Source organism: Mesoplodon densirostris, chromosome 3 (genome assembly GCF_025265405.1).
Source record: "Mesoplodon densirostris isolate mMesDen1 chromosome 3, mMesDen1 primary haplotype, whole genome shotgun sequence".
NCBI classification, from domain to species: Eukaryota; Metazoa; Chordata; class Mammalia; order Artiodactyla; family Ziphiidae; genus Mesoplodon; species Mesoplodon densirostris.
In genome coordinates this window covers 130,517,083-130,541,957 of record NC_082663.1, presented here as the reverse complement: position 1 = coordinate 130,541,957, position 24,875 = coordinate 130,517,083, and the positions used below count along the sequence as shown (strand labels likewise).

The following is a 24,875-nucleotide window of genomic DNA, read 5'->3' as shown; positions in this document are numbered from 1 at the left end:
TCCCTTGCCTCTCCAGGCCTCAGTTCCCCTCTGAACAAGGAGAAGGCTCTTCTAGGTGATTCCTGCCGCCCCTTCTAGCTCTGGTGCACCGCTCAGTCTGTCTGTTTAGGGAACAGCTCCAGAACCCATGTGGCAGGCGGGGGTAGGGGAGGTGGGCCGTCCTGACCCACAAGGAGAGGAAGAAAGAAATGGAAGACAGAGACAGCTTTGGCTGTGGGGAGAAGGGGAGGGGGAGGGAGGGGAAGGAGGAGACACTGGAGGAGGAGGGACCGCAGGGTGGAGGGGGAGACCCAGCCCAGAGCTCTGAGTGGTTTCCTGTTACCAGGCTCTAAACCCCTCACATTCCTGCAGACCTTCAGACTGCCCGGAGCTCTTGCCTGCTGCCTGCCTGCTTGCCTGCCTGCCACTGAGGTATGCACGACCCCTGCCCTGCCTGTCCCTTCTCTAGTCCCATAACCCCTGCACTCTGGTTCACTCCTCAACTTTGTGTACAAGGGAGGGGAAGCTATGCTGGGAGGTCTCTTGGATCAGAGACAGGGATGTGCATCTCCTTTGGGCTCCATCATTGCTCCCCTTAAGGGACCACGGACTTGCTGCCTGTTGCTTTTCAGGATAACTTGGTCTCCCTTTTAGGTTCGCAGAAAATAATCAGACTGTCTTTGAGGGAGTCTTTTCTCTCTGTCTCTCTCTGTGTCCGTCTCTCTGGTTTCAGAGGCTGCCTTTACAAATGTGGCAGCCTCTTCCTTTCCTGGGAATCTGATCTGGGCACAGCTGCAAGAGGGACCGGCCGGCAGCCAGAGTCTGCCCTGCTTCCCATTCCAGAAGAAGAAACTTCCTAGACTTGGTTCTTGGTCAGGGGCTCTGTTTTCCAAAAGAGACTCTGCCTGAATGATACATTGATCTCTGGAAGGCAAAGGGGGAGTCTTCATTTTTAATCAGCACCTCTGGAAAGGCTCCTGTTTCCCTGGAATTTCTGCCCTCTCAAACCCCGTCCTCCAACCCCCCCACACACACACACACACAAACACTGATTCCGGTGCCATTCACCCTGAAATAGCACTATCAGACAGTCAGTCTTGGGTTAGGCATTGTTCTTATCCTGGGTTCCCTGGGGTGTAAACACAGGAAATGGCCAGCAGTAGCCCTCTGTGTATCTAGATCTGAAGAGCCCAGACATCTGATATGGTCCAGCTGAGGCACTGGGTCTGATGGGAGGCTGGGTCGGGGGATGTGCTCTAAAGAGTGGAAGGGAGGAGGAAAGATGGAGAGGGTTCCAGGGCAACCTTCTCACACCTTGCTACGAGAAGCTCAAACTCTACACAGGCTGGTGTTAGGTCTTCTTCAGTCTATGGCTCCACTGGCTGGTTGAGAAGTGGACTTCCTGAGTCCCTGAGGACACCAAGAGAAAAGGGGGCATTGGGGGAGGCATATCTTCTAGGAAGCCCAGTCTGCCCCAAAAGGAACAGAGAGGCACACATTTTCCTCCAGAAAATTCTATTCTATGCAGAACGCATAGAGAAAGTGTTTTCTCTGGGGTTAAACTTCTATACACCCCAAGTGCTGACAGTAGGGTGAGAAGCACATCAGAAGCAAGGTGGCAGACCGAAGGCACACATTTTATGTGTAATCTTAGGTAAGTGTCTCCTCTGGACTTAGTCTCCCTGTCTGTAAAGTAAGAGGGGTGGACTTGATTGATTGTCTTTGGGGTGCCCGGCGTCCTCTGAAACTTTCAAAGGAAGGTCTCTTAAACCAGAATCCACGGACTAGCTTTTGAATAGGCTTAAAGGCACCTGCAAACCCCTTAAATTTGTATATACAGTAGTGTGTGTGTGAGAGAGACAGAGACAGAAAGAGGCAGAGACAGCAGCAGTGTATAAGAGGGTGTTCACAGCCTTCGGTCTTAACATATTCTCAAATGGATGCTGACCCTCCAGGTAGCTGGAGGGCATGATGTGGAACATGGAGTGGGTGGGTACTGGAAGCAAAGGTTTATTTGCAGGAGGATGAAAAACTTTGAAATGGGAGTGGTTGGGGGAAGAGAGAGTTAACTCAGCCATCAGCTGCCACATCGACAGAGCCTGGAGCGGAGGGAGGGAGGGAGGGAGGGTGGGGAGGAAGGGGGCGGTGCCTGGGGAAGGAATCAACTTTTTTGAAACTTTTTCCAAGTCCCACCCACCAAAAGGCTCTTCTTTGCTATGACTCACTCTATGAGGAATGCAAGTTGCCACGGCAACCTTTTTTTCAGGGTCTCTGCTTGCTGGCCAGGGACTCAAGAAACACTTAGAACATCAGGCTCAGTCTGAATGTCCCCCACTCCACTCTGTTCCCAAACACCAGGACAGCAAACTCTAGGTCCTGCCTTTCTGATCTCCCAGCACCCCAGGGCAGCTGTGAGGCTGTGATATGCTTCCCGCTTCCTAGACAGGCAACTTGAAGACCTGAGTTTTAATTCCACCTCTGCCTCAAAGGTGCCATTTGACCTTGAACTAATGGCTTCTCCTTTCTGAGCCCCAGGTTCCTCTTTGGTTAAAAAGCAATAACAGCACCACCTCAAAGGGATACTGTGTGGACAAAATAGGGTGATGCACAGCGAAGCACTTGCTACACTGTGGCCCTCCCACTTAATCAGATGGGTTTTTAGAACTGATGAATTTATGGCATCCAAAGAGTTGAAATCATCCCCAGCTTTTTTGTCTGGCAGCTTCATCATTTTGGGGTTTGGATATAACTTCCCTTTACTAAAAGTGCTGACAGGCACATTTAAACAAAATAAATATTGTTCAAATTCTTTTGATTTGGGCATCTTCTTGAGTATTTCCCAAGAGTGTTGTACCCTCCAGTGTGGAGAGAGCATTGGCCAAGGCAATGGCAGAGGTGGATCTTAATTCACAGTGAGTGACATTTGGAAAGACACTTCCCCTCTCTGGACCTCAGTTTCCCAATCTATTAAATGGGGAATGTAACCTAGATGGTTTCCAGGTACCCTTCCAGCTCTGAAGTCCTGTGAACCTAAATGCCAGGTGCTGCTTTCATTAGAAGGAATAGTTGGGCTACATTTTTTTTTTTTTTTTTTTTTTTTTTGGTGGTACGCGGGCCTCTCACTGTTGTGGCTTCTCCCGTTGTGGAGCACAGGCTCCAGATGCGCAGGCTCTGCGGCATGTAGGATCCTCCCGGACCGGGGCACGAAGCCGTGTCCCCTGCATCGGCAGGCGGACTCTCAACCACTGCGCCACCAGGGAAGCCCTGGGCTACATTTTTAACACCTCTTAGCTGCCTAGTTGAAAAGGAAACAAGAGAGGACGGGCTAGGGGGTCTTGGGTTACATAACAGTCCTGCTAAAATCTTTATCCATCTGTAGAGACTTGTCAACCAATAGCATGGCTGGGGTTTGCTATTCACAAGAGCAGTCTTCCTTGTTGAAAATAAGCTATAAATAGAAAAGGATGGTGGAGGCAAGAGCTGAGGATGTGAGGTAAACAGGAAAATGTTTTATTTTTGAGGTTATTTAGATAGGTAGCTATGTGTGCAGAGATAAAAAACCCACGAGGATGCCAAATATATAAACATTGATTTCACCAGCAGGCACCCACTGGCATAGCTAAAAATAAATGTCTCAATACATGAGCAGACACAGAAGGTCATGCACTGAAAGCTCTCCCTGAACGATACCCTGACTCACAGACAAGGCCCAGGTGTCCATTTTGATGCATATGCAAACTCTGACCCTCACCTACATAGGCTGAGACCGACAGATGCCGAGTCAAGTAGATATGCAGAGAGTGGCACACACAGCTTCACACAGAGGTCCTCAGGGCCATAGGTCACTCACACAGATACACAACTGCTGTTTGAAGGCACACACGGGTGTGCACAGCCAGATCTAACTACAGGCCATGGCAGGGAGACACTCCTGACCACCTGTTACATATTACAGACAGAAACTGAGACTCAGGAAGGGAGAATAACTCACTTAAGGTCACACAGCAAACTGTTGCCTGAGCCACACTTTCAGATGTCTGGAAACATCCAGATGTTCAATGCGTGTTTTGTTTGTTTCATCTGAGCAGTTTGGCATCCTCCATACACTCCTCCCTCTAGAGGCAATGAGCCCCGTGAATAATAAGTGATGAGCAGGACCTCTTTCTCTCTTTTGCTGGCCTGCCATGGCCTAACCCAGCCCACATGGCTTTGTCATTAGGGCAGCAGGATGTGGCTAAGAGACAGCTGCTCATTTGCTTCCTGCTGGCTCCCTCCCTAACCTCTTTTAAAGGAGGAAAGGGAAGGCTGGGGCTGAGTTTTCAGCCAACCCTGGGGATGAAAGAAATTACCTTTTCTCTACAGCACAGAGCTTGGGTCCTGACCCCAACCCTGAACTCAGGGACAGCTGGGCTGTGCAGGCCCAAGGCCAGCAACCAGTGACTTGACAGAATTATTTAGAAAAACAGCCTCCTTCTCACCCAGAAGATGTCTTAGACAGGAAATTAACTCTGCCCTCACTCATCAAGCTATAGAGCTTGATATCTATAGGGAAAATACAAATGGAAACAGCAACTCTCTCCAGAGCTGGGTTCTTTCAGAAACTTGGTATTAACCCATCTCATCTGTGGATCCTTCTGGGCTATCTTGTGTTAGTCATAGCCTTAGGATCCTGACTTGATCAGATGAAAAAATAAAAATGCAAACATCTGGATGTTTCTGAACATCTGGGAAGTTTAGCTTGCCATATGACCTCGAGTGACTTATTTTCCCTTTCTGATCCTCAGTTTCCCTATCTCTAAAATCAGAAGCATAGCAAAGAGATTTCCCATGGCTTGACTGTGCCAATCCATTGGTAGCAGCTGCCAGAAGAACTGTGTTCAGGATTTGAATGCCACTCTGGACTTTAGAGGAAAAGGTCGTATGATTGATTAGTAATGTCTGCCACACGCACAGGAGGGGCAGGTGGAGGCATATATGCCACAGATTTGCTATCTTTAGGATGTGACAGCCTGGACACTTTGATGTTATTTTTCATCCCCTTCATTGTGGTCACCCAGATGCAGCAGTGGCCCCTAGGGGGAGCCAAGAAGGAGAGCCTGAAGCTCCACCCTGGGGCCTCTCCTAACCACGGTGAAACATGGCATCTCAGATGTGTTTATAGAACCTCAGTCAGATTGATTCTAGTCTCACACTCTGGGGCCACTTTGAGTTGCCTCTGAATCTTTTCAAAGCTAGGCTTGAGCACCCATAATACCCTAAAAGTTTCCCTTAGCTTCTTCCCTTCCAGCAAGAAATGTTAGAAGTGGAAGCAGGGAGTCAAGGGGCAAGTTGGGAAAGGTGGTATTCTGAAAGATTTCTGCCTCAGTTGACTCAGAATGTCAGGGCTGAAAGGAACCTTAGGGACCCCCTGGCCCCAAGGTCTTCAAACTCTTCATGAAAGAACCTAGAGGCATTCCAAGGTGTCTCAGGGGGTATCCAAGTGTACAGGATTTCCAGACCCCATCTCAACACCGTTTTCACCTGCTTTTTTTTTTTTTAATTTCAAGCTAATTCATTGAATAGATAATAGTACATTCACATGTTCAACAAATGCAAGAGGCTCTTAGCTGTTTCAAATTTGGACTTTTGCAGAAGACTTCATTGAGAGAAGGAGCTCCTGGCTTGTATCTTGAATACACTGGTCTAAAAGATCCCCCTCATTGTGCAGATGAGTGGCGCTAGGTGAGGTCCAGGGAGTGGAGGAGCCTACCCTAATCTGCATGGTGAGCTGGGAGCAACGTGGCCAAGACTCGATCCCAGGACCCGACTTCCACGTCACCTCTGACTGGCTGTATCTGCTCTCCTCGGGTGTGAGTGCCCATGTGGCTATGCTGGCCGTGATGGTGGCTCTCTGGCCTGGCTCAGCCCTCCTTCTGAGTCCCAGCTCCCTGGCGGGCCTGGCTCACTCACGGGGTTCCTTTATTAGCCTCTAGACTTGTTTTCCTCTCTTTGGGCTTGTTTACCAGGAACATGTGTTTTTTGGAACCCTTGTTTGCAAGCCAAACAGTGGAAGCAAGACGCCTGGTTTGCGTCAGCAGCTCAACCGAGGGCAGCCTGGGGCCGGCTCTGTCACTGTGCCCACTGGGGGCTGGGCTGGTGTGCCTGAGACCAAGAGGAGCAATGTCTCCTTTCTCCACCCCAACACCTTTTTTTCCCTGGACCACAGACAAAGAGCTGGTATTCTTGCCCTGGATTTTCAAGGGGGATGGAGATTCTGGGATCTTTGGATTTTAAGATGCTCTTCCATTGCTAACCTCTTGTATTCTCTTGGGCAAATCACCCATGAGCCTTTCAAGGTAGGTGTGTTATTTGCATGGAGACATGAATTGAGGCCCAGAGAGGGAAAGTCACTTTCTGAAGGTCACACAAACGCTAAGTGGCAGAGCCAGGATTTGAACCTGTATATTCTGTCTCCAGAGCCCCTGGGCTTACCTTTCTGCCATACTGCCTCTATAAAAGTTGATAACCACCCTGTCTAATATGGTAGCCACTAGCCACATGTGGCTACACAGATTTAATTAAAATGAAATACAGTGAAAACTTCAGCCCTTCATTTGCACTAGCAACATTTCAAGTGTTCAGTAACCACTAGTGGCCAGTAGCTATCATATTGCACAATGCATATATAGAATATTTTCATCATCTCAGAAAGTTCTATTAGACTGCATTGCTCCATAAACTCTTCTACTCAAATCAGATTTGATGATTGCATTTCAGATTCTGTGTTTCATGTTCTCAGGGGTCTATGATTCCAAGACCCACGATCTAAAATTTTATGATTCTGAGATTTCCCCCAGTTCTGACATTCAGGGACTTTTCACTGTTCAGCGAGAGCCCAAAGGAGGCCCGTTATATTTTGAGGGAGATGAACTGGGGGTGCTGGCTGTACTTTTCCATCCCCAGAGAAGTGACCTCAGCTTCGGGTCCTGCTGGCAGCCAAGGACAGGTTTTCAGCCATCTCCAGAGCAAATAAAGGCAAAAGGAAGGGACTGGATGTACGGAACAGGAGGCAGGACAGGCGGCGGGGTGGGAGTGAGTGGTGTCTGCATCTGATGACCACTGAGCCAAGGGAAACACACCTCCTGCCCCCCTCATCCCCCCACCCCCCAGGCTCATTTCCTTCCCTGTACCTTGGGCCAGTTCGCAGCCCAAGTGTGTCCCCTTCAGGTGAGCACCTAGGGAGGGAGCTGCCACAAAGGGAAACAGCATGTGAGGTGGAGGGCATGCCAATGGCAGACGCGGGCAGCCTGGGTCCTCATTCAGCCCTGACGCTCGCTCCCTGGGGCTCTGAGCAGGTTTTTTCCCTGGCTCCGGGCCTCAGCCTTCTCTCCTGTACTATAAGGCAGAAAGACATGCCTTCAGCCCCCAATGGGATGCCGGATTATGAAGACTTTGAAAAGGATAAACACAGGTATCATTACAAACTCAAGAGATACAAAGAAGGGAGTTTTCATTTAAAATTGCTCATTTATACAAAAGTATTTTTATTTTCCCTGGGCACGCCTGACCTAGGTTTGATTGGCAGAGGATGGGTGCACAGCTGATAATTTCTGGATGCTGGGGTTTGACCCTGTGTTCTGACCTTGCTGGCATTACTGATGCACCCCCTTAGCTTTGCAGGATGGGTGCCTTGCCTCTTCGGCCAGTGATGGTTTACAGAACCTCCAAGAGGGAGGTCATAGGTATGCAGGGAGTATGGTCGCACATCCGAGAACAGTCCAGCTGTCCCCCTTCCCTCTCATCCCATCATCTGGAGGGAGAGGGTTCTGGGACTGGTGAGGTAGCACTGGGCACTGGGCAAAGCCTCAAATTTGGAGAATAACTCCTCCTCCAAGATTTCGTGTCCTTTTCTTAACACTCTCACTTTCCGCTTTTCTCTCCCACCCCACTCCCATCTCCGAGCATGACCCCGATGAGGCCCAAACCAACGCCATGGGAAGGGAGTTTGTCAGCTTGGAAGGGGCCTGAATGTTGCGTGACTCTCTCCCTCTCAACCTCAGACTCCTCATCGTGACAGCAGGACTCAGAGCCCTCCCATGCCTGCCTGCCAGTGTGTCAGAGGTTCCAAGGGGACAGGGTACTATATGTGAGGCCTTTAGAAACTATAAAGTACTGTAAGATGTAGAATTATTTTTCTCTTCCGGCTGCAGCACCAAGGATGGGGGTGGCAGAAAAGGTCAGCATGCCCCTGGGAAAGAGCGCAGGTGGTGAGGCAGGACAGACAGAAGAGCTGACCCACAAACCCTTCTCTGGTCAAAGAGAAGGAGCAGTTCCTCTGCTCATATGAAGGACACAGACTCTGGAGACATCAGTCTTCCTGGCTCTCCAACCTGAAGCTTATTGCATTTCCAGTCCTAGTTGGGCTGTTTCTCTAACGAAATGTCTTCTCTGCAATTGGAGCCCAGACGAGATGACTTTTTTTGTTCCTGCTACGAGTCTCACTTTGACCCTTCAACTTCAAACAATCTCAGACAAGCCCTTCATTCATGCTTTCTCTCCTGTTCCCTTTGTCCAAAGCCACATGCGGGAGTTGTTTTGCTTGTATCTTCCAAATGTGGAAGGACGAAGGGAGATTTTTCCACCTCAAGGCTTGCGGGGAGGTGGGGGGGGAAGAAAAGCATACAGCTGTGTGAGGGGAGGAACATTCCCAAAACTGCCTGGAAGGGGAAGACTGGATTCCTCTGGGAGTTGGGGCCATCGTGAAGCAAAGCCAAGCTCCCAGGTTGATTTCTTTAAATTTCTGTTGGTTTTATTTCTTGTATACTCTATGAAATAGTGAGGTTTAGTGTCTATTTCAATCCAATAAGGGACCATTATGAAGTCTGCCCTTCCCCAGTCTGTTTCCCCAAATACCATAATCCAAGTTAAAATGGAGGATATCAGAGTGGAGGATGTATGCCTAGACCAGCATGTGCTGTGACAGTTTAAGGGCATCTTAAGGGCCCAGGCTACCACCTCAATGTTCACCTAGTCTAACCCTCTCAATAGAAGGGGGAACCAAGGTCTAGAGAGGATGAAGGATTGAACCAATATACCAAGTTAGTATTTCGACAGAATCAGAATCCCTGGCATTTAGTTCCAAGCCAAGTGTTTCTTCCACGATGCCAGGGTACATCCCACCAAGGTGCTTGGTCAGTTGAGAAGTCTTGGGAGGAATAGGGATAATGGGACTGATATGGAAGTTTTGGGGGACAAACGAGGGAAGATATGGTTGTTGCTCACCTTGGCTAAAAGCTGCTTGGGGGCAGAGGGAGCATGCTTGCTCTGTGTGGCCACAGAAGGACCATCAGAGTAGACCAGGAAAGTTTGAGGGAGGCAAATTGAACAGTATAAGGAAGAACTTTCTAAAGCCATTTGGAAACGGAAGTCCATTCAGTTAGAACAAGAAACGAAATGTCCCCACCATAGTTCCTCAGTTAGGGATGGCATTTTGGCAGTGAACCATCAGAGGAGATTCTGTTCCAAGATTCCTTCCAGTCATGAGATTGTTAGAGTCGAGAGCTCAGCATCTAGAGGAAGGTCACAGCAGTGACCAGGGCAGGAGAATTTTCTAGACCTCAGCTAACATCCTTTAACTGTGAAGGGGAAAGGGAAGGTAACATGCAACATATGTAAGCATTTGGATAGTTCCCACACAGGATCCAGAGAAGTGCCATCCTCCTGGGTAGATGGAGCAAAGTAAGGCCACAAGTTTCCACTGGCCACACTCAAAAACTATTGTTCTTTGTTTAGAATGTAGATCTCATTGTCTCAAATGGCAAGAGGTTGCTGCCCATTAGCTTCTCTTATTAGAGATGGGTAGGAAGCAGAAGGAAGTGGGGGGGGGGAGGAGGAGGGGAGGAGAGTTTGGGGTATAGGAAGAAAACAATCCTAGAACACCAGGGATTGAAGGGACCCTTGAACATGATCTGGTTCAGCATTGCCCAGACTTCACTAATTAGCCAATCGCCTTTGTCGAATCACTTTTTAAAAACTTAAATAAATATGTTGAGGGGACTTCCCTGGTGGCGCAGTGGTTAAGAATCCGCCTGCCAACGCAGGGGACATGGGTTCGAGCCCTGGTCCAGGAAGATCCCACATGCTGTGGAGCAACTAAGCCTGTGCGCCACAACTACCGAGCCTGCACTCTAGAGCCCGTGAGCCACAACTACTAAGCCTGCACACCTAGAGGCCGTGCTCCTCAACAAGAGAAGCCACCGCAATAAGAAGCCCACACACCGCAACCAAGAGTAGCCCCCACTCACTCCAACTAGAGAAAGCTCGCGTGCAGCAAGGAAGACCCAACCAGCCAAAAATAAAAATTAATTAATTAATTAAAAAATAATAAACAAACAAATAAATAAATAAACGTATTGAGAAAGGAGACTTAAAAATCACTACCATAAATGGAAAAATCTGTGTACCTTTGTCACAAATAGAAGGAAACTGTAAAACTAAACACAAAGGAGACAAAACAAATTTATTGAATTCCAGCTGGATGTAGTTTCCTGTGGAGGCTCTGAGCCAGAGGCGTACTCTCGGTTCAAAAGGGATGAGTGTTAGGTGTTAAAGACACATTAGCACCAAACTGAGACTCTCTCATACAATCAGGATTGAAAGAGAAATGAGTAGAAGCAACTTACTCCCGTGTCTTTCACTATCCTTTAACATGGACCATCTAAAATTACCTTGCATATCACAGGAATTCAGCGTCAAGGACTCTCCATCAAGAACCCTTCCCCTTGGGGACTTCCCTGGCGGTGCAGTGGTCAAGACTCCGTGCATCCAATGCAGAGGGTGCGGGTTCGATCCCTGGTCAGGGAACTAAGATCCCAAACAAAAAGAAACCTCCCCCTCACTGAACTCTCCATCTCTCACCTCCCCACAGGATTCCTAGCACCATGAGGGCCTGGATCTTCTTCCTCCTTTGCCTGGCCGGGTGGGCCTTGGCAGCCCCTGTAAGTACCTAAAGGTCACATCTGTTTGGTCTTACCTCCCACCACTAGCCCAGGGGCATCTAATCTGCCAGCCCTAGATGCTCAGAAGGGACAGAGACTTCCCCATCTTGATTTAACTGTCTAATTTAAAAAAAGAAATTTTTTTTTCTTTAATAAGCTCAGAAGAAAAAGTGAATGAGGACCATTGGGTGGAGATTCTAGAGAAGAGAGATTTCCATGTAACATGAAGATGTACTTTTTAGCAATCAGAGCTTCCCAGAAAGGGACTAGAATTGCTTTAGAAGGGAGTGAGCTGTTTGTCATATGAGGAATTCTAGCAGAGGGGGGGATGCTGATGGGGATGATGTTAGAAGGGATTCAAGCCACAGAGAGAGGGCTGGGTTAGTTTCTGAATCAGTGAGGGCTACTTGGTTGCAAGCAACAGATTCCAATCTGACTAAATTAGGAGGGAAAAGGATATAGGGGTAGATTATAAAATCCAAGGCCTTGGGGAGAACTAGAAAAGGGCAGCTCTGGGATCTGGAAGGTAAGAGCTAATGGACGGTCATGGAGGTGTTGCCATTTGAATGTCTCTACTCCGACAGTTTTCAAATCTTGAGAAAATGTGCCAAGAAGATTAAAAAAATTCAAGGAGAGCCCATCTAGTTGAGCTTGGGTCCTGGGCCTGCTTCTTGGCCAAGGAATTGTGAGGCACCTTGACTGACAGGCCCTCCAAGAATCCTGTGGAGAGGGCCAGCAGTGGTCGTCCGATGCTATGCTGGTAGCTGTGACCAGAAAACAGAGGAAGAAACGTGAAGCGGGCAAAGAAACGTTTTTCACCTATGATTCCCTCGCCCTCTCTTCACCAGAAGTTGTGATGATGGTAGATGCTGGCAATCCTGATCAGGCAGTGAGATTTTGGCAAAAGATTTGGCAAGTTAGCATCACTTTTAGAAGAAGCCCAAGCCAGCCAGGCACCAAAAGTCATATGCTATCTTGCTTCTTCTAACTCCAAGTTGACTCCAAGAAGGAATCACCAAATAATAATAATAATGATGATGATATCATGCTTGTGGGGAAGACAATGACCTCTGTTAAAATTCAGTGTTCATCCCCTCTGGGTCTCAGTTTTCCCATCTGTAAGATGAAGGGAGTTGGTCTGCATTAGCGGTTTTCAGACTTTTTGGGAGCCTAAGCAGTGGAAATGCTTTTCCAAGCCAAATCTTAGATAGAAGCTCCAGATATAAATATAAAGGGAGGTGCTCCAGAGCCCCACAGAGCCCCTGTGTTTGGCTTCTCCTGTGCCTTCATCCCTACTCACAGAAGTCCCTGAGGGGCTCTGCTTGTTGGAGACCCCCAAGTGCACAGCCTTGGGGGTCTCTAACGAGCCGCTCTCCTAACTCCCCAGCTTTAGAGGTCCAGGCCGAGGCACCTCAGCAGTGAAGCTGGCATTGGCCCTGACCTCTCCAAACCCCATTTTCACTTCCCAACAGCAACAGGAAGCCCTGCCTGATGAGACGGAGGTGGTCGAGGAAACTGTGGCTGAGGTGTCTGAGGTAGGTGGGGAGGGACCCCAGACCTGTGGCCCCTCTTTGCCCACATCTGCTCCCTGAGAAAGCCAAACAGGTGCTGTGGGTCTCCTGCTGGAACGGGAGCAGCACAGATGTAAATCCTGTGTATCCCCCAATCCTGACACACTCCTGAATGCTCCCCAAACCTTCCATGGAACCTAACAGTTGGGAGCTATGATTTTGAATTTTGTTTACTTTTTAAGCTGTAGGACATTTTTTCGCAGATGATCACCCACGGTCTTCCCCATATGTCAAACAGATGAAAGAGGAGCTGCTCTGGTGTGGCTGGAAGGGTGGAGAGCTTGGCACCTCCTCTTGTCCTGACCCCCCTGGTGGCCTCTGAGGCATCTCCATAGAGCTCTGGGGCCCTAGAGGCACAGCGGCCTGTAAGATTCAGTCTCACTTCTGGACCTGGCAATTGTGCTCCCTGTGACCTGGGCCCAGTGCCCCTCTCCAGCTTGTCTCTCCCCATCCCTTTGTGGGTACCTGAGGCTCCAGGCAAGCCCCCTCCAGCCTTTGCCCCTTTCTTCCAGGTCTGGGATGGGGGTAGGGCCATTTGACTCATTCTTCTCCCTCCACCCCAGGCACCTGTGGGAACGAACCCCGTCCAGGTGGAAGTAGGAGAATTTGATGAAGGTGCTGAGGAAGCCGAGGAGGAGGTGGTGGCTGAAAGTAGGTCCCTTCCCCGCGTCTTGTCACATGAAGCCTCTCCCCTCTGCCACCTGGGCCTAAAGTGTGGGCCCAGCGTGCATGAAGTTCCTTCCCAAGGAAATGCAGGGTGGGGTCCTCCCTGCAGGATGGGCCGTGGAGGAGAAACTGCCTTGACTGAAAGGTTGGGATTATTTTCTGGAATCTGGAAAGGTCTATTTATAGCCAGGCTGTGAGTGTCAGGAAGGGAAGTTCTCAAGCTTGCAAATGGCCTTCTCCCCTTATAGCTCTTTACTGTAATTCCAAAGTTGGGTTTCACATTCCCAGTGAGGTCCCCAGTGCCATCTGGTCACTTGATGGCCCCAGAAGCTTTCACACTCATGAGCTTATTTGATTTTCACACAGCTGTGAGGAAATAAGGCCTAGAAACCTGACACAACTCATGTAAGGCTACCCGTGGAGTTAGCGTCAGAACAACAGCAATGACCCAGGGCCTCTGGCTCCCACCCACAGTGCCAGCATTCCCAGCCCACACAGTGGAGATGCTTCGTAACCCAGGGGCTAATAGCACAGACTCTGGAGGCGAACCAAACAAGGCTTGCCTCCAAACTGCCTCCTCTTTCTGCGATGCCCTCCGACAGCCTGCGAAGCTTCTCTGAGCCCAGCTTCCTCGTGTCTTACTTGGGGAAGGGTGAAGATGGTAGATCCTTGCCCCAGGGCTGTCAGAGGATTATGAGATAAAGCAGAAGCACCCTTGGCCCAGGGCCTGGCAGGGCAGGCATCCAACAAAGGATGACTGTGATACCCTCAGCCAAGCACCAGAAGGAAAAGGCTAGACAGGCTCGCATCCTGAGGGCACAGAATATTCCGTTGGCGCAGAGGGGCGTCTACTGAGTCACGTTCCTTCCCCTCCAGCCCCTCATCCAGTGTTTACCAGACACAGGCAGGCTCTATTGTTCAGCGTGGGCCTTGGGGCTCTGTTCCCTTTTCCGCTACAGCCACTCAAACCTGTTTTGTTGGGCCTCACAGCTCCCTGGCTCCGTGACAACAGCTGACTTTCCAAGTCATTCTAGAAAGTCTATTCTAAAATCCCAAAATGCCTTGCGATGTTTGATCCACCGACAGCTGAGGACACAATGGTTGTTTCCGTCCTTGGGGGAACTATATGGCACCTGGCGCTCCTGGGTCCCAGACTGAGCCCCCAGCCCCCCAAGTGTGCCTGGCCCTGACCTCAGACTGAATCTCTAATCCCCAGACTGAGCCAACTGCTCCCCTACATGCCGATTGCTGGGTTCAGCAGAAGAGAAGGGAGGATGAAGGGCTGCTCAAAGCCCGAGTGGGAGCCACAGCCTAGGACTTCTGTCCAAGGATCCACTGTGGGGTGGGGTGGACGTGCTAGGCCGGGGTGATGCTAACCGGGTGCCCTTGTGCTCTACCAGACCCCTGCCAGAACCACCACTGCAAACATGGCAAGGTGTGCGAGCTGGACGAGAACAACATCCCCATGTGCGTGTGCCAGGACCCCACCAGCTGCCCTGCCCCCATTGGCGAGTTTGAGAAGGTGAGGCCTGAGGGACAGGGGCAGGGCGGGGGGCTGGGGTCCTCAGAACACAGAGCATCTGCCCAGAACACTGCTGGCTTGGTGGTCCCACAGGGCAGCTCCAGTCTCAGAAGTCCCCTCGCTAGGTGTAGTCACAGCAAGCAAGTGAGTCGGAGGGGAGTCTCTCCGTCACTGGACTCTCCAGTAACCACCAGGAATTTACGTGGCGCCACCAGCTTCCAGCTCTACTCAGACTCCAAAGGGAATACATCAACACCACCAGGCACCGAGATAGGGGCTTTCTGTATGTGGGAGCAGCTTGGCAAAGCATCGGGTCCAAAAATGTGCATTCTGGGTCAGACTGAAGGCTGACATCAAACCCCATCTCCACCACTTGTTAGTGTGGGATCTTAGCTATGTTCCTCTCCAAGTTTTCTCGCCTCTAAAAATGGGACAGAAATAGACTTTATCTCATAGGGCTATTGTGGGGATTTGTCAGATAATGTCTGGTACTTAGTAAGTTCTCAATATGTGCTATTTTAAAAAATCTTTCAAACCTGTTCATTATACCTCCAGTAGGACTCAACCATCCATCCATCCATCCATCCATCCAAGTAAATACTTATTGAGCACCCGTGCATGTCAACCATTGTGCTAGTGGTAACCTAGCTCAGGGCAACAAATTGAGTACCAGTATCATTCCCACAACCTCCCACCTGGCTTCTCCATCTTCAATCTCTCCCTAGTACAGCTTATCCTCTGGGCTCCAAATTTTAGCATCTTTGTCAACTCTTCCCTCCTCGTCACCCCTTCACCCCCCACCGCACTGGTCACCAATGCCCATCAGTTCTCCCTCTGCAGTGATATATAAGCAATAAGCGTGTGCAGGATGTCCAACGCAAGGCTCCCCTCTGCCTGACACAGCCACTTACTCTGCCACTGCCTTTGTTCAGCCCACGGCATCTCTGCTCCACCACCCCCTCATGCAGAGATTCGCTAGGAGGACCAACATAACTCAGCATACAGTTGCACTCACCGCTAAGACTTAAGGGTATGTAGCTGGATGAAAAGGGAACAAGATACAGGCAGAGTGTGGAGGAATCCATGCACAGTCTTGCTTACTCTCCCCCTGCCATGAGGGGGTCTCACAGAACCCACTCTTCCCCCAGCTACAAAGATGAGATGTAGCCACATGTGAGCAAGGCTTCTGCCCAAGGAAGCCCTTTAGAGACTCAGCACCCAACGTTTAATTGAGGGCTGGTCACACAGACATCCTCTCCCTAGCATGTACCCAAAGTCCAGACTCCAAGCAGGAAAACAGATGTTCAGCATGAACCATATTATTTGTACAAGCAATCTAGGCACAGTGAGCCACTTTCATCACTGTGGACAGTTTTCTAACAATGCAGGGAACTGTTTACCAGCCACGTTTTCAGACTCCAGCCAAGGGCCAACATCATAAGCACGCCTTTCTAAGGATAACAATCCCAGGCCTGCTGTATTAACTCTTCTGCACACCCTGTGCTTCACCCATCCTCACCTTCAATTCATCCTTTCCGTATCTCCCAGGTTTGCTTTCCCATGTCTCAGCCCTGACTCAGTCATACCACAGCTCAGAGACCAGCAGTGGCTCTCAGCATGGGCTCAACATTGGCCTGGGAGCCCAAAGAGTAGATTCTTGTCTGGGCTCCACCACTAACTCACTGTATGACCCTGGGCTGATCACGTTCCTTGCCTGGCCTTCAGTGTCCCCATATCTGAAATGGGCAAGGATGGCGGTACCAGAGAAGGGCTCTGGGAATAAGGGTGAGGCCTTCTATGCTTTGCCGCCAGGTGTGCAGCAATGACAACAAGACCTTCGACTCTTCCTGCCACTTCTTTGCCACCAAGTGCACACTGGAAGGCACCAAGAAGGGCCACAAACTCCACCTGGACTACATCGGGCCTTGCAAATGTGAGTCTCTCCTTGGACCCTGCCAAGCCTCCCATCTCAGGGAGAAGGCACTGAACTGGCACTGACGCTGGCTCTGCCACTCCTGTGCTGTGTGATCTTGGGCAAATCTCTTCCCCTCCCTGAGCCTCAGGGTTCCCATTTATAAAATGAGATGATTGTCTACGAATAGGTATCTGCATTCAGGACATGTCCAGGGAAGAACTGAGCAGTTGTGGGAGCACGAGATCAGGGAGGATTTTTGGAGCCTCTCACTAGCATCCAAGACAGCTCATTTCTTTCCTGTAAAGATGAGGAAGTTCTTCTATAGGGCTAACCACAATCTTTCCTGCTTCAACATTGTGAAGCAAAAGTGATGTTCTACCTGGGCCTATAAAGTGTTTTAAAATTACTTGAATTTGAATCTTTTAAAATTGGGGCAAGGCTGTCAGTTCCCCTTAGGCCCTGTTACTCAATATTGTCATATCCTTGGCCATTTTACTCCATTACATTCCTGTCTGCCCGCATAAGACATATGATTCACCACCTTCTTCTAGAAACCTGGGAGCCAGGTGTTTGGTGGAAGGGATGCCAAGGTGTCACCTGGCCCTTTGTTAGTGATCCCAGGTGCAGTCTCAGCTGGCCGAGGCTTCTGCTTCAGCCTGGCTGCTTCCCTATCATCTGAAACACCCAATGCCACCTCTGCTCCCCTCCAAGACAACATCCACACGGTGTGTCTGGTACATCCTGGCACCAGATGACACTGGGGAGGGCCCCTCACCTGCCTCAGGTGTGCAGCGTGCGGAAAGGTGGACGAGGGGGAATGAGGTTCTCCTGTGGTCAGCCCTGCTCTCCCAGTTACGGGGCCCAGGGTGTGAAATGAGAAGGCACAGCCTGGAGAAGGAAGGCAGGGGGAGGAATGCTGGTAGGAATTCCTGGGCAGTAAGACTGACACACGTGCTGAGCGGTTCTCCCGTCCTCTGGGGCGTATCACTCCCTCCCTCCAACTCCTAGCGTTTCCAACCCAGATCTCTTCCATCCCCCAGCTGCTGGTGAAGAAGGCTGTGGTCCTAATCACAGAGGGGGCTTTCCATAGGTGAAAGGATGAGGGAAGGATGGACCCCTAGGCCCTCAGGCACCCACATGCTCTGGTGCTGGATGAGGCTCTAACAGTGTGGCCTTAATCAAGCCCCTTCTCTCCACATTGACCTCTAATAAGTCCAACAAGAGGGTGGACTTGGATGAAACCTCCAGGTCTGACATTCTGGGATCCTAAGTTCCAAAGACCAGCATGGAATCGTATCGCTAAGAATGTTCTGGTGATTAAGCATACCTGAATCCCCACCCCAGCTAAGCGGGGCCTATGGATGGATGCTATTCCTCAGTATCCCAGCTTCAAACACCTCTCAAGAGTCAACACCATCATCGAGGGTCCTGGCCTCTGTTTTCAGGGCGCAACACCCAGAAAAATGCAAGAGCCATTGGAGGGAACCATTTCCCCCCGCAGATCAGATGAAGGTCAAGGGGACAGCAGACGTGCCTTTGCACTTGTCCATTTGCAGAGTATTCTTCCCCCCACACAATCTGTTTTGTTCAAAAGGTGTGAAGACACCGTGGCCCAGAGAGGCTGAGCCCTGTGCTTCAATCAAGGTTGCTGATTGAAGCTTCTTGCTGGTGGAGGGCGTGGGGTGGGGAGAGCCGCCCAGACAGCATGTTGGCCCTCAGGCAGGGAGAATCAGGGTCTGTGCTGACCATCCTTGTGTGTTGGGCCCTAGACATCGCTCCCTGCCTGGACTCTGAGCTGACTGAATTCCCCCTGCGCATGCGGGACTGGCTCAAGAACGTCCTGGTCACGCTGTACGAGAGGGATGAGGACAACAACCTCCTGACCGAGAAGCAGAAGCTGCGAGTGAGTGGTATCTTTTCATCCTGTCCCAGGGCACCTGAGCTGGATGCCTCCTGGCCCCAGGCTGGCTGGGGTCCACAGTCCCACTCCTAGATCTAGACACCCATGTGTAAGCCCACATCCCCACTCCAACGAGTGCCTGTATTCTGGGCACTAGGACACAGACTCCTCCTTGCTGCCTCTGAAGGCTCCTAGAGTATATCCACACCTTAAAGGCTCTGAGAAGTCCTGTAACAAAAAGACCTGCTCACTTTGTTTGTCTCCATACGAGACATAAATAACTCTATTCCTTTTTCCTTCTGAGTCCGTGGATCTTAAACTTTAATGGACATACCAAGCACTAAGAGTACTGATAGGGCTTCCCTGGTGGCGCAGTGGTTGAGAGTTCGCCTGCCGATGCAGGGGACACGGGTGCGTGCCCCGGTCCGGGAGGATCCCACATGCCGCGGAGCGGCTGGGCCCGTGAGCCATGGCTGCTGGGCCTGCACATCCGGAGCCTGTGCTCCGCAACGGGAGAGGCCACAACAGTGAGAGGCCCGCGTACCGCAAAAAAAAAAAAAAAAAGAGTACTGATAAATGCAGCTTCCTGGGCCCCGCCTCAGGCCCACTGAATCAGTGTGTCTGTGAAGTGAGCCCCAGGAAGCTGCATCTGACAATACTCCCTAGTCATTCTGATGTGGCAGCCCTATGGAGAGCCCTTCGAGATCGACCCAGGCCTTCATTTTTGTGGACGAGATGCTGGTACCCATCTACGCCACTTCCTTTTCTCATTTTGAACCTTGGCCTTGGCTGGTGTCTGCCAGCTCTGGCCTCCTGTCAGAGGTGGGAGGGGCCTTAACTGGTCTGGACAGCCTCCCTGGACTCTTTGTCACCCGTGTCTCTGCTCCCACAGGTGAAGAAGATCCACGAGAATGAGAAGCGCCTGGAAGCCGGAGACCACCCCGTGGAGCTGCTAGCCCGGGACTTTGAGAAGAACTACAACATGTACATCTTCCCTGTTCACTGGCAGTTCGGGCAGCTGGACCAGCACCCCATCGATGGGTAAGACCCCAGGCCCTCTGGATCCCAGGGAGCTGCTCTGGCTTGGCTCTGGAGTGGACAGTCATGGGTCAGTACTGCTAGGTGCACTAGATGTGGTCAGAAAACCTCCCAGTGGCCTCTGCTGCTCCCAGCCCTAGAGCCCACGGTTTGCCTAAGGGCTGTGGCAGGAAGGGACAGGTGTAGGAGAAAGGATGCGGGACCAGGGGGGAAGAAAGCCATGAGACACTCCCTCCTGCCAGAAGAGGCAGAAGCCATTGGAACTGAAAACCCATCCTTAACCCGGTGAGTGTTGGCCTGGGGTAGCCATTCACCGAGGGAGAGCGAGCTAGGAAGGAACGCCAGACTCCTCAGGGTGGCAGAGCCAAGGTGGGGCAGCCTGTGTGCTCACGGTCCTTCAGCAAGACCCTGAGACCCAGCCCTAACAGGGCAAACCGGCCCTGGAAGTTCTTAAGAAATTCATAGAGCCAGCCCCATCCCCAAGGCAAGCCCTTGGTTTGATTGCTCTTGCCCCTTGTCGAAATGAATTAGGAAGTGCTGTGTAACTGCCCTGCAGGATAGGCAGGGAGTTGGTCAGTGAACAAACACTGGCTGAGTGTCTATTACATGCCCAGCACGATTCTAGGCAGGGGATTGAACAGTAATCAGAACTGACATGGCCCTTGCCCCCATGGAGCTCACACTCTGGGTGATGATCAGTTTTTTTTCACAACCGAAGGAAAAAGTAAAGAAGGCTCCTGGAAGTTGCAGGTGGAAGCTGGAGCACCTGCAGCTGAGCAGAGGTGGTCACCCTCACTACCGCCTTCTGGCCTTCTTTTGCTGTGTGTTCTTGTAGCAGCACGAAAAGGAAGACCACCTGCTCGCACGCTGTGCCCAGGGATGCTCCCCTCGGGGAAGCTCACCGCTCCCTCCTGGTCCAGCCCCTGTGCCTGGAATCTGCCCACCCTGTGGGTGATCCCGGGGGCCTGGGGTCTCCTGAGCACTGGGAAACTCCCTGCTGCTTCTCTCCCAGGCTCTTTCCGTGGCTGGGATCCATCTGAGTCATACTGTGGCGGGGAGGGCAGAAGTCAGGGGAACATCTGGAGCTCAGGCTGAGCGAGGAAGGGGCCAGGAGGGAGGCTTCTGGATGGAGCTGCAAGGACTGTGAGTCTGGGAAAGCGCTTCAGCCTGGGTCAGGGGATCCATCCTTCCCCTCTCCTTGTCCCAGAGCTGCCTGGTGACCTTGGTTAAGTCCCCGCCCCTCTCTGTGGTCAGTTTTCTCACTGGTATACAATGAAGCTGCGGAGGGTTCAGTTCAAACATTGTGTGATTCCTTCCATGAGTTGGGTGGGGCAGGAGGGCCTGGGGGTCAGAGAGATAATTGGAGTCAAGTTGTAGTCCCTTGGGGAAGAGTGTTTTGAGGACAACTAATTGAGGGCTCTGGGGAACAAGGAAAAAAATCATACATGTGCTCTGGAGTCCAGGCCAGCTGGAAGGACAGTCGGAGAGAAATCAAAAGGCCTCCTTCTCACACATGACACAGTATACAAATGATAAAGTTCCAATCCACCCTCCCTGCCAATCCCAGTCTCTTCCCACGCTCCTCCCCAGAAGTCAGCAGTTTCTTCATTTTGATGCATCTCTTTTTAGCCTCTTTAATGTGCATTTGCAGCTGGATAAACGTGTGTCCACAGAAAACATACATTATTGTTCCATACCAGATTTTGATCTACCAATAGCAGAAATGCTGAATATTTTCAGTTTAAGTTTCTGTGCCCTCAACTCTTAGCCAATTAGGAAACAAATGCACCAAGAGACCGGTGTTATGAACCCACGGACATCAGAACTGGAAGGGCCCTTAGACATTATGGTCAACTCCTCTCCCTTTGATGGAGGGGCAAACCGAGGCTCAGGGTGGGGCAGGGTTGTGCTCTCAGAAACACAGCAGGTCAGTGGCAGAGCTGGGAGGAGACCCAGGATTCTGGCTTCTCATCTTGCATTGAACATCCTTTCCTTCAGCCCTGAGGGGCAGGCTCCCTGCCCCCGTCTCCCCATGCAGGGGTGTGGGGCTTTCTCAAGCTCTCAGGCTCTCCCCACCTCATCCCCTGCAGGTACCTGTCTCACACCGAGCTAGCCCCACTGCGTGCGCCCCTCATCCCCATGGAGCACTGCACCACCCGCTTTTTCGAGACCTGTGACCTGGACAACGACAAGTACATCGCCCTGGACGAGTGGGCCAGCTGCTTCGGCATCAAGGAGAGTGAGTGTCTGAGCAAAGGGGCCGCCGTCCTCTCCCTCCCTCTTCGCTGCCCTCTCTGCCATCTGTGTGTCTGTCCTCTCTGTCCATCTCTGCTCTCTGTGCCTCATTAACTTCTGTCTGCTCTCCCTGCCTGGGTGGGCCTCGCTCTCTCAGGCGGCTTCCTGATCCTTCTCTGTCCATCCATCGGGTGTCTCTTTCTCTCTCCCTTCCTCAAGCATCAGCTCTCACTCTGTCTCTAGCACTACTTTGGGAACTGGCAGGCACCTAGAGAGGAGACAGGGAGTGTAACTTGGCAGTGGGTGTAAGTGACAAGGACCAGCCAGGGAGGGGGAGACCAAAGTTCTCAGTCATAGGCTCCTTGGGTGACCTTGGACTGGTCACCTGGCCCCTGGTCCCGGGGATGGGTGGGATCCGCCAACTCCTTGGGAAGCACATCTTCATCAACACCGACCTCCAAGTCTAACGCTGCTTCTTCTTGCTTTACAGGGGACATCGACAAGGATCTCGTGATCTAAATCCACGTCTCCACCTGCAGAACCAGATTCTTTCTCTTTGACCTTCCCCCTCCTGTTTTCCCCAATGTTTAAAATGTTTGGATGGTTTGTTGTTCTGCCTGGGGTCAAGGTGCTAATATAGACTTAAATGAATACATTAACGGTGCTAAACATGGAAATTTTAACCCAAGTCATGACATTCTTAGCTGTAACTCAGCTAGCACGGCCTCTTGCTCATCTACTAACGGTCCCACTTTTGTCTTAACATTTGCACCTCTGCCCATAGTCTTAGCGGCATATAGGTGGACATTTTGATCTGTTCAAGTCTGCCTTCAACCCACGTTGCATCTTTAGATTTTCTACTTTTCTGTTTGAAACTAATACTCACTGAATCAGACTTTGTGTTAATTTTATTTCAGGGTATTGGCTGCCAGGGGGTCATCCCTACGTGGCCTGAAGGTGGGCAAAGGGAAGTAATAGACATGTGACGTTGGCAAGGATGTCTCTGGGGCTAGAGGATCAGTGGTGGGGAAAACCTGCAGAACCCACCAGCCAGAACTGCAGATAACAAATCTTGTTTGCCCGGGGCTGTAACTGGGAGAAAGAACCCAAGACTGTGTTCTGGGAATACATAAACTCTCATGTAAACCCGGTTCCTCACCATTCCCCGCCCCCCTCACTTTTCAGTGCTGTTTCTTTTCATATTAGGCTGTTTGTTCAAACTTTTCAGAGCCGTGGACCATCAGTTCTCTAGAATCCACCACACCTCTGGGGGGCAGATCGCCACATTGTACAGGGCTGCTCCCCTCTGAACTGTCTTTGGGAGATGCAGGAGTGGGAGGGTGTTTCAGCCACAAAGGCCAAAATCAAGAAGTGAGGCTCAGAATGTTGTAAAACAGAAAAAGTGCAGTTGGGGAATCAGTTTTGTTTAGGGTGTTTTTTTTGGTTTTTTGTTTTTTTCCTCTTTTTTCACATCTGGAGGGCTGTCATGAGGGATCTTTCCTTTGGTTGCTAGCATATTCCTCCTCTTCTCCCCCACCCCTCTCTTTTCTTCTATTAATCAAAAGAAACTTCAAAGTCAATGGGATGGTCGGATCTCACAGGCTGAGAACTCGTTCACCTCCAAGCATTTCATGAAAAAGCTGCTTCTTATTAATCATGTAAACTCTCACCACGATGTGAAGAGTTTGACAAATCTTTCAAAATAAAAAGTACTGAGTTAGAAACTGCCTTCCTGAGTGATTCTGCATGTATCTTAGTGACCTCATTTCCCTGACACGCCAACACATGGACCTTCGTGTCCATACACAACTGCACAAATGCAAAGTTTTGCAAACACACTTTTATGCTTTTGTACACACACACACACAGGCTTGCTTATACACAGGGAATGTATGGTGCTTATAAGCACAGATTTAGCTTACTTTTAATTTTATGACCTGGGGGCTGACCTTTTTCATGACTGCACTTCATTATCAGAGCACCAGGCTAAGCAACTCTCTCCCTTCCCTAACCACTCACTCATTCATCCATCCATCCATTCAATAAATGTTTATGACATACCTACTCTGGACAGATCCCATTCCAGGTGCTATGGGCACACATGTGGCAAAGCAGACAAAGCATTTGTTCTTCTGGCTTTTACAGTCTAATATGGAATGGATTAAAAAATGTACAAATAAATATAAATTACAAGATGTGATAGGTACACTGAAGGGAGAGTATAAGAAGCCAGGAGTGTGTGTCACAGGATTATTCTAGAGTCCCACTATCCCACATGGTAGCTACCACCCATGCATTGCTATTGAGATTTAAATTTAAATTAATTAAAATTTAAAATTGAGTCCCTCAGTCACTCTAGAAACTTTTCAAGTGCTTAATAGCAATACATGGCTAGCGGTTACCCTACTGGACAGGTAGATCCAGAACATTTTCATCAATGCAGAAGGTTCTATTGGACAAGGCTATTCTAGGGCTTCCTTAAGAAAACTTGAGCTGAGTCACAGAGGAAGAGAAGGAATGAAGTGTTTGGAGTGGCAGAGGTGAGAGAGGGGAGAGGTCGGGGAAAGGGCATTCCAGGCAGGGGGAACAGCACAGGCAAAGGTCTTGAGGGGGTGGAGAGCACTATAAGTCCCACGCCAGTGTGGCTGGTGTGCAGAATGAGGGCTTATACTGGATGAAGCTGAAGAGGTGGGCAGAGGCCAGACCCTGCAGTCTGGTGGGCCATGAGATGGAGTTTGGATTTTATTTTTTTGTTTGCAATGGGAAATTGTTGGAGGGTTTTAAACCAGAGAAAGAGAGAGACAAGATTAGATTGGCTTTTTTTTTTTTTTTTTTTGCGGTATGCGGGCCTCTCACTGTTGTGGCCTCCCCCGTTGCGGAGCACAGGCTCCGGACGCGCAGGCCCAGCGGCCATGGCTCACGGGCCCAGCCGCTCCGCGGCATATGGGATCCTCCCAGACCGGGGCACGAACCCGTATCCCCTGCATCGGCAGGCGGACTCTCAACCACTTGCGCCACCAGGGAGGCCCTAGATTGGCTTTAAAAAGAACACTCTGGTTCTGGAAAGATAACG

At 50.4% G+C, this 24,875-nt stretch overlaps 1 protein-coding gene across 3 annotated transcripts; it reads left to right on the top strand.

Moving 5' to 3' along the window:
- Nucleotides 1–32: 32 nt before the first annotated feature.
- SPARC (secreted protein acidic and cysteine rich) lies at nucleotides 33–23,526 on the top strand. 3 transcript variants are annotated; one of them, XM_060093691.1, is made up of 12 exons: nucleotides 38–55; nucleotides 352–411; nucleotides 5,611–5,700; nucleotides 10,886–10,955; nucleotides 12,428–12,490; nucleotides 13,090–13,177; nucleotides 14,593–14,714; nucleotides 16,527–16,647; nucleotides 18,399–18,532; nucleotides 19,422–19,570; nucleotides 21,658–21,806; nucleotides 22,293–23,526. In XM_060093691.1, the coding sequence occupies exons 3-12, from the start codon at nucleotides 5,687–5,689 to the stop codon at nucleotides 22,319–22,321; spliced, it is 939 nt and encodes a 312-aa protein (XP_059949674.1). In that variant the 5' UTR covers nucleotides 38–55; nucleotides 352–411; nucleotides 5,611–5,686; the 3' UTR covers nucleotides 22,322–23,526. The 3 variants fall into 3 exon arrangements, with proteins under 3 accessions (XP_059949675.1, XP_059949674.1, XP_059949677.1); XM_060093692.1 differs by lacking the exon at nucleotides 5,611–5,700 and having other exon boundaries at nucleotides 33–55; XM_060093694.1 differs by lacking the exons at nucleotides 38–55; nucleotides 352–411; nucleotides 5,611–5,700 and adding an exon at nucleotides 5,762–5,828.
- The last annotated feature ends 1,349 nt before the right edge of the window (nucleotides 23,527–24,875 follow it).

Coding starts and splice junctions, on each gene's coding strand:
- SPARC (XM_060093691.1), top strand. Junction 12,491..13,089: donor CTGTGGCTGAGGTGTCTGAG/GTAGGTGGGGAG, acceptor CCTCCACCCCAG/GCACCTGTGGGAACGAACCC. Junction 13,178..14,592: donor GGAGGAGGTGGTGGCTGAAA/GTAGGTCCCTTC, acceptor GTGCTCTACCAG/ACCCCTGCCAGAACCACCAC.